The sequence below is a fragment of the Sebastes umbrosus genome, chromosome 18 (genome assembly GCF_015220745.1).
Source record: "Sebastes umbrosus isolate fSebUmb1 chromosome 18, fSebUmb1.pri, whole genome shotgun sequence".
NCBI classification, from domain to species: Eukaryota; Metazoa; Chordata; class Actinopteri; order Perciformes; family Sebastidae; genus Sebastes; species Sebastes umbrosus.
Window position 1 is genome coordinate 7,200,474 of NC_051286.1, and position 22,797 is coordinate 7,223,270.

Consider the following 22,797-nt stretch of genomic DNA (forward strand, 5'->3'; position numbering starts at 1 on the left):
CATCCGAGTCCTTTGAAGATGAGTCCGTTATGCTCTATATTCTGATCCGTTAGCCTGCAGGTATGCAACACATATGCTATTATAAATTATTACAAACCAGCCTGATTTAAGCCTAAACACTCAAACTAATGTTTTAGATCATCAGTTAACTAAACCCTAAACTTTGGCAAAGTCCCTGCATCTAAAACAATTTGACAACAAATCCTCCAAATCTGTTAACTAGAGCTGCAACGATAAATCAATTAGTTGTCAACTATTAAATTAATCTCCAACTATTTTTTTAGGAAAAAAAGTCTAAATTCTCTGATTTCAGCTTCTTAAATGTGAATATTTTCTGGTTTCTTTACTCCTCTATGACAGTAAACTGAATATCTTTGAGTTGTGGACAAAACAAGACATTTGAGGACGTCATCTTGGGCTTTGGGACATTATAGACCAAACAACTAATCGTTTAATCGAGAAAGTAATCGACAATGAAATGATTGTTAGTTGCAGCCTTACTGTTAACACACACAAAAATTACTTTGTGGAAGCAATGACTGATAATTGACAAGATATTTGGACAGTGTGATGAATTATTAAAGGGATCGTTTGTAACTTTTTACATGTATAAATCTACTGGGTCGGGATCCCATGCGCGCGCTCGCATATGCGCGCTCGCATGTGATCGGAGTCTCTGCTCCTCTGCCTGCCTTCACTCACACACTGCGCACATTCTCGCTGTCTCACTCCACCTCTACACGTGAACGCGCACTCACTACACACTGCAGGAGAGGTAGTTTAGCTCTGAGAATATCTAGTGAATGTACAGTCGACGTTTGTGCAGAAATAAATACTGCAGCCCCTCCAGACCAACAGAGGTTTCCAGTGTCTTGTGAAGTGACGGGGCTCCGCAGCGAGAAATGTTATCGTCTCGGACCGGGTGCAGGTGTCTCCCTCCGGCCGCGGTCGGGAGACGATAACGTTTCTCTTCCTGCTTCAGCCCCGGCACCGACCCGCTCCTAGTGTTGGCTTTTCCTGTTTCAGCCTCTGGGGCTGAAGCAGGAAAAATGGCCGTTAAGTCAATGACTTAACGGCTCAGGTGTCGCTGTTAACAAGCATTTCTGAAAGTTACAAACAGTCCCTTTAATTGTAGCTTAAAGTATTGTCTTAGAGTGAAAATAGCACCTGATTCAACCACTTGTGTATCAGCATCTTCTCTCCATTATAATGACAATAAGGCTCATTAGTTCCTCACCTTCCCACTTTATTCTCACGTGTCCTTTAAGCAAAATATACTTTTTTAATCTTTGCAAAGCTGCACTTTTCCTCCGATGGAAGCAGATATTATCAACTTGGATGCATCAGTTAATGCATCTTTAATCCATGTCTATAGTTGTGCAGCGGCACTGCTTTACGCGCTGGATCCGTTTCCTCCTGGTGTTTGGTATCTGACCCGGGCAGAACAGGGTGTAGGTGACGGTGCTGAAGGTTTTGGGTTTGCATGCAGAGCAGGACTGAAAGGCGTCTCCGTCCTGGTAGTTGTGTCTCGGGATGTAGAAGGAGTTGCACTGTCCGTAGCAGAAGCGGTTGATGATGGTGCGTGTAATGCAGCCCTCCTCCTGGATGGTTTGTTTGAGCGGCTGCGTCTTGCACCAGTCCAGCCTCAGGTAGCGACCCTCCGTGACGTGCAGCGCCTCCTGGCTGGACTCCAGCACCTCGTCGGTGGAGGTCACAGGTCCAATCCCGCGGGAAATTAGTCCACTGATGGCGGGCTGGTGGTGGCATCTCTCCGAGTCGTTTGGGTTGTACTTGTTTGGGCCTTGAAAGGTGACAGCATCTGCACACCTCAGCTGGATGAGCAGCAGCAGCAGAACTGCTGCAGAGATCAACACTGATGGTGTCTTCATCACTGAAGCTGAAGGGGGAAAAACACAAAAGTCAGGCATGGATGGAGCTCCACATTCTGTCAATATGCAAAGATGGCTTCTTGACTTCATAGATACACTGTAAACAATTGCTGTTAATTTACAGCAGGATTTCAACAGTATTAACCTGTTATTGCTAAAACAGTGCTTTACTGTTAATACAAAAGAAAACCTGTTGTTTGTTTTTTAACTGAACTATAATGCATTCTTAAAAAACAGCCCTTTACTGCTGATCAACTGTCTAAAGTATCATCAGTAACAGTTTCATGCAGTATTTTTTTTAATTCTGGGACCTGATCTGCACATGTGAGGCTTGTACATTGTACATGATTGTAAAATCAGTGAATTAGCTTTATTGTTCTTCACTCACATGTTGTTATGGTTTGCATTCTGTGCTTGTAGCCAGCTAGAGACAGACATTTTTGAGAAAAGTGTCAACAAGTCTATTATAGCCTTTTCCCTAACAAGTGCCTTTAATTGTATTTAGTGTGACTATTCCTATGTCTGTAACCTGCTGTCTATTCATCTAGGAGAAAAATAATGTTTATTAAAATGTATGTAAAAAATAAGTAGTGCATTAAAACAAATCAGTAAGATAATGTAAAAGGTGGAAAAACAGCTATATAATGTATCTTTAAACAGTAAATTAACTGTAAAATACTGTGAAATTAATAAAAAAAACTGTATTTTTCATTAACAGTACAAAGCTGTAAATTTCAGCGACAGTATAATAATGTTAATTTTACAGTAACATAAAGGCAACCCAGTTCTTTACTGTTATTTTACTGGGAAATTCTTAACAGTGCAGTCACACAAAGTCTGCAGAAGAGTGCACCGCAGGAGATTATTACAATGTGATTATATAGAAATCTACAACAGGGACTGAGAGAAAAGGAGTTGTTTTACGCAGACAGTGTCCCAGTAAAAGTCATCACTCAGTACATTCCCACTACATGAGACGAAGAGCACACAGACAGTAACTTTCCACTGTTGCACAAAGAGACATCATTACATACAATGTCATTTTCCATTACACAAACAAAACCAGCAGTAACTAAATTTAGTTACCTGTTGTCTATTTGAGCTCCTCACGAGAAAACGTTATCCAGTCAGACAGTTTACAGCATGTGTTTCTTCTTCAGGTCCTTCCTCCTCTCTAGTGGCTTTATGAATGACATGCTGAGGAGGTTTCTAAACCTTCTTGAGCTCCAGAGCTTCAGCAGAACACGCCCCCTAAAAACCCTCATCCTAACTGTCTACTATCTATCTGAAGAGGGGAAAAAAAACAACTCCAAACTTTTGTCAATGCAGATAAATCATTTATTTAACTTTACAGAACAAAAACAAGATGAGGTGACACATGACAGATTCAGTGCTGCCTGTAGAGACTCATATTACTGCAGTGTGGTGACGAGAACAGATACTAATCAATCAGAATAGGGAGCTACAATATTTGCCATGCTGCAGTGACGTATAGTTCATCTCTTACTGTACATGACAAAGCAAAGCTGCTACAGTTTATAATTAAGAATAAGATCTGTATTGAGTCTTTGCTTCTGAAGACACAGAGGTGATTAACTGGTTATATCAAGACATACAAAAACGCCAGAAGCTTCAGAGTGAGTAAACTGATTTCTGTACAGTCATGAATAATAATAATAATAACTTTCTCATTCAACTTTCCTCCAAATTAATATATCTTTATACAGCTTCTTATTATAATACAGTTGTAGATAAACTGTACACTGCCAGGCAAGATTTTTAACACATTGTATTTTAGCATTTTGGGTAAAATCTCAGGCAATGTGACGATTCTAACTTAAAACTGGTTGGTTTAATTGAAGTGAAAATCACTATGAATGGCCAAGATGTTGAATATTCGAATCAGATACTGACACTATAATGGATATTTGGCTCACAATCAAACTGCAGATTAATAACAGTTTGCTTTTTGAGCTTTATGGTTCATTCTTGACCCGTCAAGCGAAATCTCGCTTCAGAAACAACACATACTTCGATTTTATGATACGAGAGAAAGCCCTAAAATGTTGTTTCCGTGGACCAAGCTCTCAGATCGTAATGCTTTAATAAAGGCAGATGCACTTTAAAGTAGAGCAGCAACGACTAATCAGCAACTATTAAATTAATCGTCAACTATTTTGATAATCGATAAATCTGTTTGAGTATTTTTTTTAAGAAAAGAAAAGTCAAAATTCTCTGATTTGAGCTTCTTAAATGTGAATATTTTCTGGTTTCTTTACTCCTCTATGACAATAAACTGAATATCTTTGAGTTGTGGACAAAACAAGACATTTGAGGAAGTCATCTTGGGCTTTGGGAAACACAATAATCAACATTTTTTACCATTTTATAGACCAAACAATTAATGAAATCGTTAGTTGCAGCCCTACTGTAAAGATTTAGTAATTCATTTTTAATGTAGCTTCTATTGGTGTATTGTATTTTTATGTGAATGTGTCCTGTCTGGATGTGATATGTGTGCTTTGTATCCTTTTAATAGCAGTTTCTGCACACGCAAACCAAAGACAAATCACGGCCTTTTGTACATGAAAAGCAGACAAAGTATTTTCTATTTCTATTCTACTTAAGCCTGTATGTTAAAAATAAGAGCACCAGTTGTAAGACAGATATACAGCATGTTGTGCCTAATTAGTGAATATCAAGACAAGATCTTGGCTAATTAATGAGATTGCAATACAATAAAAAAAAGCATGAACAATTTTCAAGCTGCTTCTCTTTTCTCTGCTTTCTTATTTCATTGTCAGTGAAGTCACAAATCTATTGCTTGTGTACCAAAATGCTTAAATATGTAGTGTTAAAAACTTGTATCTGAGAGTACTACATAAATATAACGGTGATTGTTGCAGGAGTTTAGGTGGTGGTTTTGCCGGCAGCAGAGACGGTCGGTGCCTCTTCCTCCTCTTCCTCAGAGAAGTGAGGAACAGATTTTTTGGCGACCACATTTTCCAGCCTCTGGCCCATTAGATACGGGTTGACACTCTGCAGGGAGGCAGACAAACATATCGAATATATCACTATACACACGCACTTTGTAGCAGAAAACATCACTTGACATCTAAAGCGGTGAGTTTAAGAGCACATCGCTCCCTTCAGGGCTGCTGATGTGGTTTTTCAGACACAATACTACAAAGGAAGAAGACAACAAACACGATACCCTTTTTCTTCTTTTCGGTCCTCCCTTCAGTTTTTGGTACAAAAGCTCCTTATTCTGTAAGGAAACACACACATTAAATCATGTATCTGTTGTTTCACAGACTTTTGTTCCTAAATTACGGTCAACAAATTGCCTGAATGCCTTTTCAGGGAATAAAAACACTCAGATGGGTGATTTCTTCAGACCAGACAAACCCAGTTACAAGAATGAATCCATGCAAATGACAAACAAGTTTAGTTTTGATATTTGAAATGAGAAAAGTCTATTGTCTTGTTGTTGTTTTTAACTCTTTAAAAAACGGATCTCCCAAGGGGCGGCCGCAGGAGATTGTTGTTTGCACAATCCTGTCTAAATCGATGTAAAATAAAAACCATATTAGCGAGAGCATTCATTCTTTTTCAGCAGAAAACGACGGCTTCTGTCTCTCAGCTCTGAACTCACCCACTTGGCCAGCGCCGGGTAGTCGTGCTCCGGGTCAAACAGGTGCTGGTGTTTTTGAAACTCTCGGCTGAACTCGGCCGTGTCCGGAGCGTTTTCCAAACAGCCGTCTGCTGCTGTGGACGAGATGAGACGCAGAAATTCAGCAGCAAATAAATACAATGTGGTTCCCAACCTTTTTCCTTAAGAGACCCCTTTTCTATCATTGACTAAACGGACGACCCCTGACTAAGTGACATATTATGGATATTTCATATTATATTCATTGCTTCACAATAACAGTACAGAACAACTATTAAATTGTACAATTGACCCAAATAGTGAACGCAATAACTGCAGGAAGTTTATGTAAAACGAGCAATTTGGATGCATTTTGAGAAGATTATTTCCTGTGGATATTGTTGAGTTTTCCTGTTATTTTTAGGAACTTTTAATACAATTCTGTCTGTATTATGTATTTTCTTAATCATACATTAATAAGCTTTGTTTTTGATAAATTGATAGCTCTTTGATTGTTTCAACAGCGTACTTTTCTTCAGGTCTTCACTGTGCCTCTTATCCTTTTTATATCTTAAATAATAATCCAAACTTAAGATTTCATTTATTTTTATTTTTATTTCTTTCTTTCTTCTTTTTGTTTTTTCTTCACAGAAATTATGAAATGCTGAGAGATAGGCCAACTGTAAATTAAAAAAAAATAAAAATAAAGTTGTCATACACCCCTTAAAATCAAGAAGGCCTTGCGACCCCCCCGTGAAGCTTTGGCGACCCCTAGTTGGGGTCGGGCCCCCTAGGTTGGGAGCCAGTTCAATAATTAACGGAAAGAATGGGCCCTTTGGCATCATTAACAGAAACATTAACAGCCCTGATGTTCATAATGATACATTAGTATGTCAATAATAAATAATGTGTGTACCTGTCTTTCCCAGTGGACAGGGGTTGGGAGGGTCCGGGTATCCGTGGTCCTCACTGAAGTCTTTGGGGACATTGTCGCCAGTCAGCTCAGCCACAATGTTGGGGATGTTGCCAAAGGGGCCGAGGTGCTGCAGCCCCTCGTGAGCACCACCTGGTGGAGGAAAATAAGTATTACAACCACCACAAAAACATCAGCAAACACATAATACAAGTACAGGCTTGATGTTGTTTGATTCTCCATATAACATCCACACCTATAAGCCTAGGTTTTGTAACAGCAATAACATTGTAAGTGGTAATATTACTGAACATGGGATTGCACCTTTAGCATTTGTCTGAGACAACTTGGCACTAAGAGTACTAATATGTCTACCATTTCTTTTATGAGTGTGATATCTGCATTTTCTTATTTTGTTTTGGTTTGATTAGGACACATCCTGGGGATTTGGGAGTGGTAGTGGGTTTGGATTTAATGTATTAAAGGTCCCATATTGTAAAAAGTGAGATTTTCATATCTTTTATATCATAAAGCAGGTTTAAGTGCTTTATAAATACTGTGAAAGTATCGAAGCGCTCAATACACGAAGAAATACACACAGCCCGTATTCAGAAATTGTGCTTTTGAAACAAGCCGTCAGGATTTCTGTCCATTTGTGATGTCACAAATATACAATATTTAGACCATTACACAGTTTTAAACGTAAACATTCTAAATGTGTCCCAGTTTATTTCCTGTTGCAGTGTATGTGAATAACATCAGCTGACAGGAAGTAAACATGGACCCAAACTGTTGCCTAGCAACGCAATTCCGTTGCAATTCCGTTGAAATGAGCTAAAACGGAGCGTTTCAGACAGAGGGTAAATACAGGGATATTCAAACAGACAGTATGAGGAAAATAAAGTTTTTTTTTAACATTACAGCATGTAAACATGTTCTAGTAGGAACACAAAATACATGTATGAACCTCAAAATGAGCCCGATATGGGGCCTTTAACTTCATATTGCAATATTTTCCAGAAGTCTGAAATGCAAAAAATGTCCCACAGTAGGCTAATTCACCCTATAGTAGTAGTAGTGGTAGTAGTAGTAGTAGTAGTAGTAGTGGTAGTGGTAGTAGTAGTGGTAGTGGTAGTAGTAGTAGTAGTAGTAGTAATAGTAGTAGTATCATCATTTACAATTACCCTTAAGTAACATTATGAAATCAGGACTTTTACTTGTAACAGAGTATTTCTTTTTTCACTGTGGTGTTTGTACTTTTAGTAGTAAAAGATGTGAGTATTACTCCCTCCCTACTGTCCACATCTCCCTTATAATTTAATCTAAAACGTCTTTTTCTAAACACTTTATTATGATATTATTATGATGAGATGCAACCAGCCAGCCTACCTTGTATGCTCTGAGGCCCGACTATGTTGGTGGCCTGGTGTGCAGGATATTCCACTCTGGGCCGAGCGATGCCCAGCTGCTCCATGACGCCGTGCAGCAGCCGCTGGATGTCGGCCTCGGACACCTGGTCGGCCGTGCGGGGGCTGCGGGCTGGAGCTCTGGAGACCTGCAGGACCAGGATGAGGCCGAGCAGCGAGAACCGCACCAAAGAGACCATCTCTGTCATCTGCCACAGGGGGAAAAACACGTCAGGCCAGAGCACAAAAGATGGACAGTAATCATGAGCAAACACAGCTGCAACTGCAAACTAATTAGATAAAAAAGGACCATAATATGCAAAGATAGAGATCAATAAAAGGCTGTAAATTGTGTATGAATGGAATAAAGACTTGGTGCGCCATCACTGTGTAAACAGAGCCCATTGTAAATAGTCTATAGTCTTTAAATAGCCTACATGTACATAATATGTCTATTAAACAGGAAAAAAAACATATATCATAATAAAAGCTGTATTTAATTACATTTATGTGAAGATATGTTTGATTTTATTGATAGAAAACATTACAAATGACCTAAAAAAGGGAATTTCAGTGTATTTTCTTACCGTGTGTACTGATGGTGGCACCTGCGTACTGCTCGAGACCTCTGTCACGCTTGCCAGAAGAAAAAAAAATTACATATTTCTGGTTTTCAGAATAAAAGCTTGCATCACAAACATGATTAAAAAAAAAAGGATTTCAAAATATGTTTCTCGCCAAGATTCATTCTGATTAAAGTTTATTTAGCATAAATGTAGATTTTAATGATTTCTTATTGTTCTAAAATAGGTGGTCTAAACGTTTTGCTTTCCATGGTTAATTTTCTCCTACTTTATTTTGAAGGAAAACCCCCTTTATTTCCGCTGTCATCATTATGCAACCTCGCAGGAGGATGCAATCCGCCTCACTTCACGGTTCAGATGCAGTTGCTAAGATACCAAAAAATCCTCTCCTCTCTGTTAGTGTGGCAGTCATCTGCACAGAAGCACTGAGAGGAACCACAAGTCTCTGCAGCTGAGATCATCAAAACAAGTCATTTTTTAATACATTTCTGAGTGCATTTTCTCTTTAATCATCTTCAAATTATTCATCAGCATGCATATTAATGACATATCCAGTGATACATTAAGACAAATCAGACTACAAACTAGTCTTTTTTTCCTTTTTTTTTTCTATCCAATTTGTGTTAACATGTTCCTGTTTATTTTACTTCTATACGATATTGTTTCATACTGCCATTATTTAATTTAAATGATTATAATTCTGTGTTATTAGTATTGTGCTTACTTTTATTTTTGCTGACTTGTGTAACTCCTTATATGGATTGCTTTCAGGGCATCTCTGATACTGATTACTTGATATGTTTAATTTAATAAAAAATGTAACTGTTTAATTTTTCTTGTCCTTAATCTTCCACCGATATGCACTTTAAAAATATATATAATAATATGTAGATTCTTGGCACTTTGAGTTTGGATCACCTACCAACACCTATAATATGAAATATATAACATGGGCAGGTAAAAAGTGAAAAAAAATATGAAAAAAACATTTATTCACTTACAGTATATATAAAAGTAGGGTGAAGGTTAATCCATACAACAGTGAAATAAATATTCTAATACATAAATGTATTAAAATCATATTTAAGAAACTAAACAATCTTATAAATATAAACTAACCTATCAGACATCATAACCTAAAGTGCTGCAGTAACGTGGGGCGACCCACGTGACAACTTCTTAATATTTAAAAGTATTATAGTGAATTGCGTTTTCTCCACGACGTGAGCTGCAGCTTCCCGACGCCAGTGAGCACCGGAGAGCCGTCTGCATCGTGGCCTCTGGTGAACCTCGGGAAATGCAGATCTCTGAAAACAAAAAGAAACATCAGATTTGTTTATTAGATTTGGGATGTTGTAGTTTTTGACATGACCCCGCTGAAAAAACTATCAATAATACACATTTTCACTTGTGCAGTTCAATGTTTGTTGATTTCTTGCAACAACGGTGGGTTAATATCCACAGATCAGCTTTGATTTGATACTTAAAAAATGCACAAAAAGTATAATATATAACTACTACATCCCCCTGCAATTTCTCCAACTAGTTCTCACAGGAAACAACCCCTGATTTCACATTTAGCATAGAAATCTCATTATCAACAGTCTTAAAGGTGCAATTAATAACAGTTAACATCTGTTTCTTCCACACTAACTGGCAACTTGATCGCTGACTACACAGAGACACCACGTGATACCAACATTGTTTTACTATTGGCTCACAAGCCTTGTTAGAAGTGGGAACCAAACGTCTGATATCTTCCACAGAGATAAACAAAACATTAATTGTGGACCCATCAACATTTTTTTAAATGATTAAAAAAGTTTTGAAGAAAAAGCCATATTTTTATTCGGCACCTTTCTAAAAGCTGCGTGGATGTATTATTATTTTTTTTATTATTCATCTACATAAAAATGTTATCATTATAACATTTAAATCTCCTATTTCCCTTCTATCTAATTACTTAAAGTGATCCTGTTAAATTAATTAGCATACTTGTATAATTTACCTTGCTGGTCTTTCTTGTGGGGCCTCTTTGCCGTCGGGGCTGTAACCGTCCAACAACTCCGTTGCAGGTTGGAAACCTTGTTCTACATTGTAAACAGTTTGATTAGTACAAAAGTTCACATCCATCACAGCAATATATTTCTTTCTTCATATTGCATTTACCTGCACAAGGCATGCAGGTCCTGAACAGCAGGACGTTGGGGAAAGTCTCCAGGCCGAGGCTTCTCCTGAGACCTGGTTTGTCTCCTGAGGTGGACTCTTGGCTCAGCTCAGAGACCGTAGGCTTGACCTTTGACCTCCCTTGAATCCAGGGCACCGTCTTCGAAGACCACATCTCTGTAAGTGTTTGAGAAAATTAAGTTGAGAAAAAGCTAATAACACAGCTCCGTAGATGTTTTACCTCTCAAACTGTGTCTTTTTCTGTGTCCTCTCTTTATGTCTTTCAGAAGATTGAAATGCAGCATAAACTCCATGCTGTCCATGACAGCTTTAGGAATCACACCTATATGGAGAGAAGATTTGAAAGCTGCAGATAATCCAAATACCCTTAATTAATTAATTAATTAAATGATGGCGTCAGGACAGAATGACTGGTTTGTTACTGAATAAGTGAGGGCTTTCAAAGAAGGTGCGCAGGACGAGCACTCGGAGTTTCAGTCGCCCTTCAGACATCTCCGTCTTGTTGGGAGGCGGCAAAAGACACGGAGCGAAGACTGTGGCGAGGTTGGAGCTGGTCATCAAGTTTTCGGAGCATCTGACACATATAAGTACAGAGAAGATGAAGAGAAAAACACATGAAATCAAATCATTTGTACATCACTTCACATTTGTGAATCCTGTAGATATAAACGGCTCATTCTAAGGTAACAAAAACACAACGATTCACATCTTCAGGTGATTATACACTAGAGAAAACACTTATTAATATTATATTTCATTTCTGCCAATATCTGCTACACGCTGTTCCTTTAAGTAGTTCAAATTTTGACTTAACTCCATGTAATCACACTGGTGCTCATCTATCATACCAGCGCACTGATATAAGCACTCTGAATACTCTTTATCTACAAGGGTTTCATTTCCCCACAGTATCAGTATTCTCTCAAACCTCTGGGAGATTTTGTAGAGGAAGTCGAACAGGTAATGCAGACAGGAGGAGTTCCTGGCGGGCAGCAAACAGGACAGCAGCTGGAGGGCTGACGTCCTGTCCTGTGGTTCGGACAGTGACTGGGCTTTGAGCAGAGCTGCGTGGAGCTCAGAGGGCAATAAAGGCTCCGGCAGCTCTCTGCAGAACTGTTTGATGAGCGTTGCGACGTCGTAGGGGAGGGCCGCGGACAGACACCCCTCTCCTCTGTTCAGCTTGGCCTGAAACAGACACAAGAAGGGCAACATTATTAAAGCCACATCAGATCAGATACAGAGCCAGTAGAAGTTATATTAGTTAAAGGTCAAAAAGGTTAAACTCTCACCCTGATGGTCTTAATGCGAGGAAGAGAGCCTGGTTTTCTGAACAGGCCTACAGTCCCAGCACGCTCCAGAAGAAATGAACAAGCATCCACCAGAAAGCTGAGACATGTTAAAAACAAGGGATTAATCTCTGACCTGTCGTCCCAGTTAAACATCATAAATCCTCCTCTTACTCACCAGGGCACCAGTCCAAACTCAGGGATGTACTGCCTGGGTAAATTCTCCAGAGGAACACCAAAGATCTTTGCACCAGCGATGAACAGCCTCTCCTTTCTCTTCTCAAAGCTCCTCACAGTGATCCCATAAATGACTTGAAGGTGAAACCGAATCATATAACTGTCTGTAACCTCCATGGTGGAGATGTCACTGAGAGACGTCAAAAATAAAACACTACAATCTCCTTCACTCACTGGGTAAAAATCACTGGTGACTGAAGGAGGCCGGCTTTATCATGCTCATCCATATCACCTGTGGCCCAGGTGAACAGGAAGTGATGGAAAAGTGTTGCATTCAGGGCACATGGGGAAGGTGGTAGATATGAGTTTTTAACTTGAAAATAACTTTCACTTCACCTTTTAGGAGGGGACGGATCTGATTTCTCACATATAAATATTGAAATTAAGAAATGCTTTGAGGTTTGGACACGATATATAATAAATATAGGTCTGCAACAAAAAACTATTTTCATTGTCGATTAATCGGTCAATTATTTTCTCTATTAATGGATTAGTTGTTTGGTCTATAAAATGTCAGAAAATGGTGAAAAATGTCGATCAGTGTTTCCCAAAGCCCAAGATGACGTCCCCAAATGTCTTGTTTTGTCCCCAACTCAAAGATATTCAGTTTACTGTCATAGAGGAGTAAAGAAATCAGAAAATATTCACATTTAAGAAGCTGGAGTCAGAGAATTTTTTCGTTTTTTTTCTTAAAAAATTACTCAAACCAATTAAATGATCACTAAAATAGTTGGAGATTAATTTAATAGTTGACAACTAATCAATTAATCGTTGCAGGTATAAATAAAAGACAAAATAAGCGATCTCAATCTCATCATAAAAGTAAATTATTCAACTGTGAAACACTTTTGAGTAAACTTTTGTGGGGGAAAAAAACTGAGATTATGTCGACACTAAGAAAAGGAAAAGAAGTCTTAAAGGGTCAAAACTTTAGCCACACTTTAAGTATTAACACAACGTTATGCGTTGACTTTATGGGAGTTGTTTTTTTAGTATTTAAACTATGATTTAATTCCAGCACCTGTTGATATTTTCATTTAGGCAGCCTTTTAGGTAAAGTTATTTATCTATTTTTATCAACAAACAATTTTTCATTATTAGTTGGGAAATTAAAAGGTGTTTTTTAATCACACATGGTGGAAAAAGTATCAAAATCAACACAAATTACTGTATGCTTTACTTAAAATGAGGGTTTCCTGTGTATTTTTCTTCTAAGGGTCAAAACTCCAGCAACACTTTTATGATATTAACAGCTTAATGTGTGAGAGGTGTCACAAACAAGTTGGTGTTAATACTACAAATGTTGCAGGAGTCTTTAACCCTTTATTTATGATTCAATTTTAGCACCTGACCTCATGATATTTTAATCTGGATGACCTATTAAATAAAGGAAATCATGTTTTACAAGGGGTGTTACAAGACGTTTTTAAACTTGCCTATTAAAAGGTTAAATCACACCTTATAAGGCATTTAAAGGAGACATATCATGCTCATTTCCTTTTGGGTTTCTACTACAACATGTTTACATGCTTTAATGTTCAAAAACACTTTATGTTTATGATCCAGGCAGCCCACACACAACTGACTGGGTTGTCTTATTTCACAGTTAGTGGGTTGGTAGGCACTCCAGGTACCCAAATGTACGTGCACAAGCACTGACAAAGAGAGGTTTTCAAGATATGTCCCCTTTAAGAGTAAGTTATGTTCTGCAGACAAATCCATTTCTGGGTCAGGTAGAATAAAAATGATAAAATAAAATGCTGATATGTTCATGGACATGCTCACTGCCTTTATATTGATACTCCAACACTGTTATTGTTAAAAGCAACTATTTTATTACAACAGAACATGTATATACAGCAAAAGGCACAGTAGAAATACAGATATGGATGGAAAGCTGCAGTCGGTGTGGGGGTTTTTCTTTTGGTGCTGGTCGGAGATTTAGAAGCACTTCCTGTGGACGATGGAGGGACCAGCCTCATCGTACTCCTGCTTGCTGATCCACATCTGCTGGAAGGTGGACAGGGAGGCCAGGATGGAGCCGCCGATCCAGACGGAGTATTTCCTCTCAGGGGGAGCGATGATCTGAAGGGAGGAGCAGAGGTATAGGTTGGTATACGAGGAACATTTTACAGGCATTTCCTGTCAACTGGATTGAACCAGCTGCGGTCGATGAGTGTTCACCTTGATCTTCATGGTGCTGGGGGCCAGGGCGGTGATCTCCTTCTGCATGCGGTCAGCGATACCGGGGTACATGGTGGTTCCACCGGACAGCACGTTGTTGGCGTACAGGTCCTTACGGATGTCAATGTCGCACTTCATGATGCTGTTGTATGCAGTCTCATGGATACCAGCAGACTCCATGCCTGGAGAGAGGGGAGGAAGATGTTCATACCAAGGTTATAGTTTTGAATTTTCAATTAGTTTTAATTTTAGTTTTGGCTTTTCAATTTAATTTGAGTTAAGTTTTAGATATTTTCCAGAGTGTGTTGATTTATTTTTTTCAGAAATGTTTACTATTGGTTTTTATTATTTAGTTTTACATTAGTTTGTTTGGAGAACTGTATAGGAATGGTCATAATGTTTTCCTTTTGGCCACAGGGTGGATTTAGCTCACACTCACTGTGCACATGAAACATGATCAGATATAAATATGACTAGTTTCAGAATGTGTGTTGGTGGTCAGCTGTGACTCACCGATGAAGGACGGCTGGAAGAGGGTCTCGGGGCAGCGGAAACGCTCGTTGCCAATGGTGATGACCTGACCGTCGGGCAGCTCGTAGCTCTTCTCCAGAGAGGAGGAGGAGGCGGCGGTGGCCATCTCGTTCTCAAAGTCCAGAGCAACGTAGCACAGCTTCTCCTTGATGTCACGCACGATCTCACGCTCAGCTAAAGGGAGGAAATTAATCACCGTTGTTAGACGATTAATCTCACATGACAACATTATTAACTAACACATTCACTACATAATCTACATCCAGAAAACCTCTATTAATATCATAAATCATCCAGGTTTTGTTTCCAGTTAGTTGTTGGTGTCTTCTTACCAGTGGTGACGAAGGAGTAGCCACGCTCAGTCAGGATCTTCATCAGGTAGTCAGTCAGGTCGCGACCGGCCAGATCCAGACGCATGATGGCGTGGGGCAGAGCGTAACCCTCATAGATAGGCACGTTGTGGGTCACACCATCACCAGAGTCCAGCACGATACCTGTCCACAAGAAGCAGCAGATTGTCAGGACAACACATAAAGTGTGTGCTTTTTAATCAGACTTAGAGTCTTTGGTGGAGACTCACCGGTGGTACGACCAGAGGCGTACAGGGACAGCACGGCCTGGATGGCCACATACATGGCCGGGACGTTGAAGGTCTCAAACATGATCTGGGTCATCTTCTCCCTGTTGGCTTTGGGGTTGAGGGGGGCCTCAGTCAGCAGGGTGGGGTGCTCCTCTGGGGCCACACGGAGCTCATTGTAGAAGGTGTGATGCCAGATCTGTGAAACAGGAACAGGCAGGAACATGTCAGAAATGACCCAGAAGCTTCAATCATGAATAGAAATTAAGACATTGCTGCTTTTCTTCACCTTCTCCATGTCGTCCCAGTTGGTGATGATGCCGTGCTCGATGGGGTACTTCAGGGTCAGGATACCCCTCTTGCTCTGGGCCTCGTCTCCCACGTAGCTGTCCTTCTGACCCATACCCACCATCACACCCTGAAGGACGCAAAGCAAACACGTCTCAGACACACACAGACACACAGAGCGATAATCCTCTCAGAAACTCGTGGCTCTTTCAGGATTCCCACCTGGTGACGAGGGCGTCCAACGATGGACGGGAAGACAGCGCGGGGAGCGTCATCACCGGCGAACCCAGCCTTGACCAGGCCGGAGCCGTTGTCGCACACGAGGGCGGTGGTTTCGTCGTCGTCACACATGTTTGGTCTTTTCTGGCCTGGCCTTCTGTACGAGACAATGGAAACATTAGTTTGTGATATTCACAGGAATGTTTGATTGCGTCTGGATCAGAAGATGTTTAGGAAATAATACCCATATCATGTTTAAATGTGTAATATTTAAACATGATAGTCTCATTTCACATGAAAAAATGCAATCCTGAGAAGTAATGCAGCACTATGTTCAGTATGAAGACACCTCTGAGTGCTCTAATCTCCTCTCTGAGTCTCACAGCTGCCAGAAAAGCCAAAACAGGACATGGACCCGGCCCCCACGCACATACACTCTCAGGTCTATTTTCAGCCTCGGGACCCTTGTCACCCCCTACAACCCGTCCTCTGTGTCTCGTCGTTAAGCCGGGGCCAGTTAACAGCTGAGGCGGTGTGTCTTTTGACAAGTGGCAGGAGGAGGAGGAGGAGGATGCGGTCTCTCCTCAGCTGTCGCCACATAGTGGACTCCTCTGTTTAGGGCCAGACCATGTGCTCTGATCCTTCCAGGATCTCTGGACACAGCCTGCATCCCAAGAGCATCCTGCATCCCCCTCCTCTTCATACAAGCATCTGTACGTTCAATTTAAATGGCTAGTGTTGCATTCTGGGTCATGTTTTCATGGGAATCAGCCTCAGTACTGCGAACGATACTCATGAAGCAGTAGAATAGTTTGACAAAACTCTAAATGAGCCAACTATGAAGTTATGACTGAAAATACCTGGAAAATCAAACATGTAGTGTTTCTGTCCGCTCTTAAATTCCTCCTCCAAGGTTGTTCCGACTAGACTGACTCTGATACATCAGGCCAACATTGTTTAATGCTTTATAAACTTTTCCAAATCAATGCCATTGATTCCGAGTATGAGTTGTTCTTCTTTGACCAGAGCTGAAGTACAAGTATCTCTTAATTAAACTCAACTTTAATTCAACATTATTGACATTATATTTTGTCCTGTCATTTCTAGGTAGTACAAGTTCAATTTTATTTTAGTTATGTGGAAATTATTCATGAGGCTATTTGTATTCTGGGGTTTCCATTGTGTACCACTCGGCATTTAAATAGCCACTACTTTTTTAATCATGCTTTTTATTGTTTCCTTAAGAAAAATAACTACAACAACCTAAACCATAACAAATAAAAATAGTATGTACATATAATAACAGATAGTGACCTTAAATTGACAAAGTAGTCAAAAATGAGGGAGGAGAAAAAATAGTAATAATAATAGTAAAATTAAAAATTAAAATATGTGAACAAAATTATAAAATAAAAAAATAATAAAAATGAATAATAAATTAAAATTTTAAATAAAAATAAATCATATTTATAAAGAAATAAAATAAAATAAATACATGAATAAATTCATCTCTGCTGCCATGGAAATATTCTGTGTAACACACTGAGTTGTTTGGTTCTTTTTAGTATTTAAACAGTCAAACTTAATATTATCAATTTAATCTGAAAGTAAATCAGCATTGATGGAACCTAATACGTTTTCTCAGGTTGTATCAGTGAGAGCTTCATGCCTGCCTCTCTACAGCGAGCATCCCGTCCTTGCATCCTAAACCTCAGAGTGCAGGTCACTGTTAATGAATCAGGATGACCTTTCCACAATTTGCATCAGTCTCTGAACTGCTCACCACCAATTTTCCTTTTTTTCTGTCTTACTTTCAACTTCTTCCCTTGTAATGCTCAGCCCTCATCCTTCCCCCAACAACACATTATCACCTCTGATCACAGAAACGACTTCAAACTGTAAAAAATAAATCCATGTTGTGGCAGAAAAATGTCCTACAGCAGCAGCAGCAGCAGCGTCTGCTCATCCTCCCTGATCCCTACGGTCCAAGAAAAACAAAAACCCAACAGCTAAAATGCAAGAAGACTGTAAAGGGACTCACCAAGTTGTAACCACAAGACTGGAGTTTCCACTGGGACAAAGGGCCGAGGGTGCGAGGTGGTCCTTAAATATGTCTGGGGGGTGTCTGGGAGGTCTGGGGGGGGCGGGCTCAGGAGTTCACACAAGCCCAAATTAAGTGCTGCTTAGCAAAATGGTTCAGTAAAGTAGCTCCTGTGTCAGGGAGGTGTTGCCTTGGAGACAAAAGGGACAGAAGTGAGGAAGTTTCATGAAGACTGGATGGATGATTACGCGATAAAAGCTGGGATTTTTCCAGTTTGATGTGAATTTCAGTGTGATTAAGGAGCTCTCAGATATCCTCAAATCCAAATATGCACATTTGAGACAAAAATATCTGGTTTGTACATTAGCATGCTGTGTTTTAGGTGTTACATTTTTCAATTTATGCCCTTTAAATCAGCTCATGCCCTTGGGACACACTCAAACACCTCAATACGTAATATCATCAACTAGATAAGTTCAGATTCTTGCCTCCTACATGGCAGCATCTTTCTCCTACTCTGTGGAGCTGCCCTTCAGGTCTCTGAGGATGTGTTAATATGACTAAGCTCCAGCATGGCACTGTGATGGTAATCTGAGATCTTGTCTGAGCGACCTGGTTAAGGAGCCGTCTATGGGGAACCTGCCTGTGACAGTTTGCCAGTGGTGGCATGTGTGAGGAAAGAGGGGGTGGGCAAAAACATGCCAGACAGCTGAGAGGCAGTATTGTAAAGAGGGTGGTGGTGGTGGTGGGGGGAGGGAGTTAAGACCAGGTCCCAGACCTCCAGCAGACGACAGATCTCTGGGACGGCCTGTGCAGGGAGCGACGAGCGGCGAATCCTGAGCTCTGATTGGCTCCAGTGTCTCCTTTTAGGGAAATGGAGTGTAACAGGTGCCAGCGGCTGCAGACTGCGGTCAGAGCTGCAAGCTCCTTATTCGTCACCTCACACTGCCCCCTAAGCGCCTCCGTCCTCGTGCCGGAGCCCTATCAGGCCACTGTGAGTGCAATAAGAATGTAAATACCCCCCCCCCCAACGCCAACGCCATCAACACTTTGAAATAGTCCATTTGTAGTCGTGTGCTGTATTGCACCTCAGAGGGAGACGCTACTAACCTACTTGTCTATTTCTATTCCAAGCTTTTACATAATATAGAACTACTTTCACATTGTGCATAACTTCATAAAGTTTGGGGTGGATTTCCTGATGAATCAAAGGCTGAAAAGGGTTGTTAATGTCAAAATCTACCGCAAAGACTGGCCACATACGTACGCCCTGGTGTCATGATGCATTAGGTAGCCCTACGCATCCAACTATGACGCTCCATTACGGTCACAGTAAACAGGTAGTTAACGTTGTGAATTCAAACAAAAACACTTGGTTATGTTTAGGCAACAAAACTACTTGGTTAGGTTTAGGAAAAGATCGTCGTTAAGGTTAAAATAAGTTACATAACGTAACGTAAAATAAAAGTTTTGCTTTCACATAGAACATGAACAGCAGTCTCCTGGGTGAGAGTCCTGTGTTTGTTTGACCCATCCATCCACCTCAACTCCCACCCGCTGTAAGCAGACTTTATCGCTGTTTATACTACATCATTAGATTTCTGGAGCACTTGCTCATATATTTAATGTCTTTACCAAAAAGACCTGTGTTGAACGCCGACGGCCGTGACAAAACGTTGATATTTGACGTCCTGGGTATGGGAATGGAAGATCGAAACCTTTGTTGATTCAAGGGACAAGTTGCCAACTTTGAATGTTATGTTTGCCAACCGCAACTGATAAACCCTACTCATTGTGCCTTTAAATTATCAAAAGAAAAAGTACTTGGCCGCTGTCTGTTATATTATAATATTAGTGGATCATTATTCATTATTAATGCATGTCACGCTTAAGTGGTACTTTAATGTTGTTGTGTGGCACGCGGTTGTCGTAGAACTAATTGGAACTGCTTCATATACTGTTTTCAATCTATTACAATGCATCATATTTTTTAAAATGATCATATATTTTGCTTGTAAAATCTTAATCTTAATGAAAAGTAACCAGTAACTTTAGCTGTTGAATAAGTGTAGTGTAATGTACAATATATCCCTTTAAAATAGTGTGGAAGGGAAGTATATGAATTGAAAATGCTCAAGAAAAGAACCTCAAAATTGTACTTGAGTAGGTTTACTTAGTTACCTCCCACCACTGACAACAATCGAGTTTTTACAGGCCACAAAACCCAAATCATAAGTAATCAATCACATTCACAATATCGTTGTTTTCATTACCTGTTGAATAAAACAAAAATGACAACAAACATTTACAGTGTAAATTACACCAACCAAACAATACGTGTTTCAATAAGTGTTTAGTTGCTTGGCAGACGCTCTTGTTCAGTAAAAGGAACAACTGCTGCACATTGTTGAGTAAAAAGTGGGAGTCAGAGAGATCCCGTTGGATGAAACCGGCGCTGTGTTTTGTCAACAGCTCCCTTCAAGTCAAGGAAGCACTTTTTGGCAGAGCTCTCTCTTTATCACCAGGTCTTTATCAGGATACAGCAGATCGCTCTTAAATGGGTCACGGTTTTGAGGGACATTCGTCCTTATAAGGACATTTACTGTAGGAAGCACACGGATTGTCTGTCTTGACAGCTGCCCCCCCTCTGGACTTCACCCCCCTCGGCCTCCTCCTCCTCCAACACACACACACATGCACACACACTTCAGCAGCTGTTAGCAACAATTGCTTTTTAACAGTCTGCTCCGACAGTGGTTTGTTTACCGTTGAGAATACAGTGTTATAAAATGTTTTTGCAGAAATGGCAAAAGAAAAAGAGCACAAGAGAATTAAGCTGGTGCATTTTGTGCCACATTTTCTGCACATAGAGTAGAGTAATATAGTTATATACCGGTAATAAAGTTACTGAAGGACCCTCAAATCCAAATTTGTACAAAAATGTGAGAAATTATATAGGCTTTTTTTTTTGGTATTTGACTAAAAAGAAACACTTCAGCATTTCACCACTAAGTCAGGATAGTCAAATCAGCTGAAATCAAGCTGATTACTTTCAGTTAAGTTACTGTACTTACACACAGTCTTGATTTGTTATTTACAGACTATAAAATAGATATATATGTATTACTTTAATAACTTTAAAACTACTCATGCCTGTAGTCCGATTGCCATGTTTTGCACACTTCCATAACACCAAAGGATAGAATAGAATAAACATCTTTTTTATCCACTTGCATGGAAATTTGTCTTTGGATTCACAGACATGGATACACGTAAAGGCTTCCTTTGCCATGGGTTAAATTAAATGAGATAAAGAAAAACAAAAAATTAAGTAAGTTATAGCCTAAGTGGGCCAAACGGTTGGGATGAGTGTTAAAGTGTTAAAATATGAACAATTAATATATATCTTAAAAATACATAATAAAAAAACAGCTGCAGTCACTAATATCTAATCAAATCATTTAAGATGACAGAGGATGGAATAAAAGATCTCTTAAAGATGTTTTAGATTACAATTATCAAAACTTTATCGCAGCAGAGGAGTAAACTTCAGAGACAGCCACACCGACAGTGAACACACAGTGTTGTTGTTGGCACCAACAGCCGTCGTCGTAATGTGCCACATGCCTGCTGTGAACAGCTGCTGGCTTCGGCAGCGTTTGACAAACTGCATGCTGGTTGACAAGTTAATCACAACCATCACATCAGCGGCTATTTTGTAACTGTAAACCATTATACAGAAAGGAGATATGAGAAATGTGACATGAAAAATCAGCTGGCTTCGGAGCGTTTGTCTGCTGTGCCCCTTTATCTCTGGAATGGCCTTCCATTACATGATAGAGAAGCAGGTTCAGTTGAAATCTTTAAATCCAGGCTGAAAACTAGAAACCTTTTAAAATGAATGTTATTAATGTGGCTGTGTTTTATACCTGTATGGTGTATTATTTATTTGCTTGTTGTGTGTTCTGTCCCTTGTATTTAGTACAGCTTAACCCTGAACGTAGTCAGGTCCATCACCCCTTTTAACATCCCTGTTTTTTCTGTGGTTGTTTTACCTTTAATGTTTATTATTGTATGTGCTTGCTTTATGCTTTGTTCTATATATTCATTTTTAATTTGTAAAGCGTATTATTTGTTGGCATTGGTGCCAGCTGCTTATAATGTATACTCATACCTGTCATTTCATTTTGGTTACCGAATAGCGCTGCACTTTTGCTATATACTGCAAAAACCCAATAAAAAGATCTTGATTTAAAAAAAAAAAATTGTAAAGCGTATTGGGACCATGCTGCATGGTGATTCTGCACTTTAAATAAAGCAGTTTTATGACTATTATATCAAATTTTGGCATCAATGGAAATAAACAAAATAAAATAACACCTGCGGGCGTTAGGTCATTGTTAAGCAAGCTCAAACTCAAGCACGAATAGCATTAAGGTCTGCCCTGATACAGGTAACCCAGTGGAATTTTTTTTTTTTTATTATTATTCACTCCTGCTGGTTTCAGAATGCTCATAATCACCCTCAATGAGAAAAGTTAAGACAGCAAAGAAGTCTAACACCTAAAAAAAAAACAGAGTTTCTGGCTGACTATCTGCTAAAACAAGGTCTGCATTACATTGAGGAAAGATCAAAATAGGCTGGGTGTTCAATTCCACACCTCTCTTAAGCCCTAAAGAAAGGCATCATCACACTCTGATTGGCCAAGAGGTGAAATGCACCAAGCTGATCTCAATTGTTAATTAATTAGGAGCCAACAGGTGATCTGAATAACCTCCAATCAACTCAGGGGGACATTCAGCT

General features: G+C 39.7%; 4 protein-coding genes across 4 annotated transcripts; all 4 read right to left on the reverse strand.

Annotated features, from left to right (window-relative positions):
* Positions 1-1,023: 1,023 nt before the first annotated feature.
* On the reverse strand, positions 1,024-3,107 carry grem1a (gremlin 1a, DAN family BMP antagonist). Its single transcript, XM_037750446.1, has 2 exons — positions 2,976-3,107; positions 1,024-1,897 (listed from the first exon to the last, which is right to left on the reverse strand). Exon 2 carries the CDS (start codon positions 1,887-1,889, stop codon positions 1,359-1,361), a length of 531 nt encoding a protein of 176 aa, XP_037606374.1. The 5' UTR covers positions 1,890-1,897; positions 2,976-3,107; the 3' UTR covers positions 1,024-1,358.
* Positions 3,108-4,379: 1,272 nt separating this feature from the next.
* On the reverse strand, positions 4,380-8,607 carry LOC119476855 (neuroendocrine protein 7B2). Its single transcript, XM_037750445.1, has 6 exons — positions 8,448-8,607; positions 7,844-8,069; positions 6,458-6,607; positions 5,545-5,657; positions 5,104-5,157; positions 4,380-4,928 (listed from the first exon to the last, which is right to left on the reverse strand). The coding sequence occupies exons 2-6, from the start codon at positions 8,067-8,069 to the stop codon at positions 4,800-4,802; spliced, it is 672 nt and encodes a 223-aa protein (XP_037606373.1). The 5' UTR covers positions 8,448-8,607; the 3' UTR covers positions 4,380-4,799.
* Positions 8,608-9,288: 681 nt separating this feature from the next.
* LOC119476852 (rho GTPase-activating protein 11B-like) lies at positions 9,289-12,406 on the reverse strand. Its single transcript, XM_037750441.1, has 8 exons — positions 12,096-12,406; positions 11,921-12,017; positions 11,560-11,816; positions 11,054-11,205; positions 10,852-10,953; positions 10,614-10,787; positions 10,453-10,534; positions 9,289-9,751 (listed from the first exon to the last, which is right to left on the reverse strand). Exons 1-8 carry the CDS (start codon positions 12,269-12,271, stop codon positions 9,640-9,642), a joined length of 1,152 nt encoding a protein of 383 aa, XP_037606369.1. The 5' UTR covers positions 12,272-12,406; the 3' UTR covers positions 9,289-9,639.
* Positions 12,407-13,966: 1,560 nt separating this feature from the next.
* Positions 13,967-18,141, reverse strand: actc1a (actin alpha cardiac muscle 1a). Its single transcript, XM_037750442.1, has 8 exons — positions 17,995-18,141; positions 15,957-16,110; positions 15,736-15,864; positions 15,450-15,645; positions 15,202-15,363; positions 14,852-15,043; positions 14,339-14,520; positions 13,967-14,239 (listed from the first exon to the last, which is right to left on the reverse strand). Exons 2-8 carry the CDS (start codon positions 16,083-16,085, stop codon positions 14,096-14,098), a joined length of 1,134 nt encoding a protein of 377 aa, XP_037606370.1. The 5' UTR covers positions 16,086-16,110; positions 17,995-18,141; the 3' UTR covers positions 13,967-14,095.
* Between the last annotated feature and the right edge of the window lie 4,656 nt (positions 18,142-22,797).

Bases quoted from the DNA above. Each gene is read 5' to 3' on its own strand.
- LOC119476855 (XM_037750445.1), bottom strand. From the start codon at position 8,069: ATGACAGAGATGGTCTCTTTGGTGCGGTTCTCGCTGCTCGGCCTCATC. The intron at 5,158-5,544 runs GTGAGTTCAGAG...GTTTCCTTACAG, and splicing joins ACCCGGCGCTGGCCAAGTGG to AATAAGGAGCTTTTGTACCA. The intron at 4,929-5,103 runs GTATCGTGTTTG...GCCTCCCTGCAG, and splicing joins GACCGAAAAGAAGAAAAAGG to AGTGTCAACCCGTATCTAAT.
- actc1a (XM_037750442.1), bottom strand. From the start codon at position 16,085: ATGTGTGACGACGACGAAACCACCGCCCTCGTGTGCGACAACGGCTCC. The intron at 14,521-14,851 runs GTGAGTCACAGC...CCCTCTCTCCAG, and splicing joins CTTCCAGCCGTCCTTCATCG to GCATGGAGTCTGCTGGTATC. The intron at 14,240-14,338 runs GTGAACACTCAT...TCCTCCCTTCAG, and splicing joins CCAGCACCATGAAGATCAAG to ATCATCGCTCCCCCTGAGAG.
- grem1a (XM_037750446.1), bottom strand. From the start codon at position 1,889: ATGAAGACACCATCAGTGTTGATCTCTGCAGCAGTTCTGCTGCTGCTG.
- LOC119476852 (XM_037750441.1), bottom strand. From the start codon at position 12,271: ATGGAGGTTACAGACAGTTATATGATTCGGTTTCACCTTCAAGTCATT. The intron at 12,018-12,095 runs GTGAGTAAGAGG...AACATGTCTCAG, and splicing joins GAGTTTGGACTGGTGCCCTG to CTTTCTGGTGGATGCTTGTT. The intron at 11,817-11,920 runs GTGAGAGTTTAA...TGTCTGTTTCAG, and splicing joins CTCGCATTAAGACCATCAGG to GCCAAGCTGAACAGAGGAGA.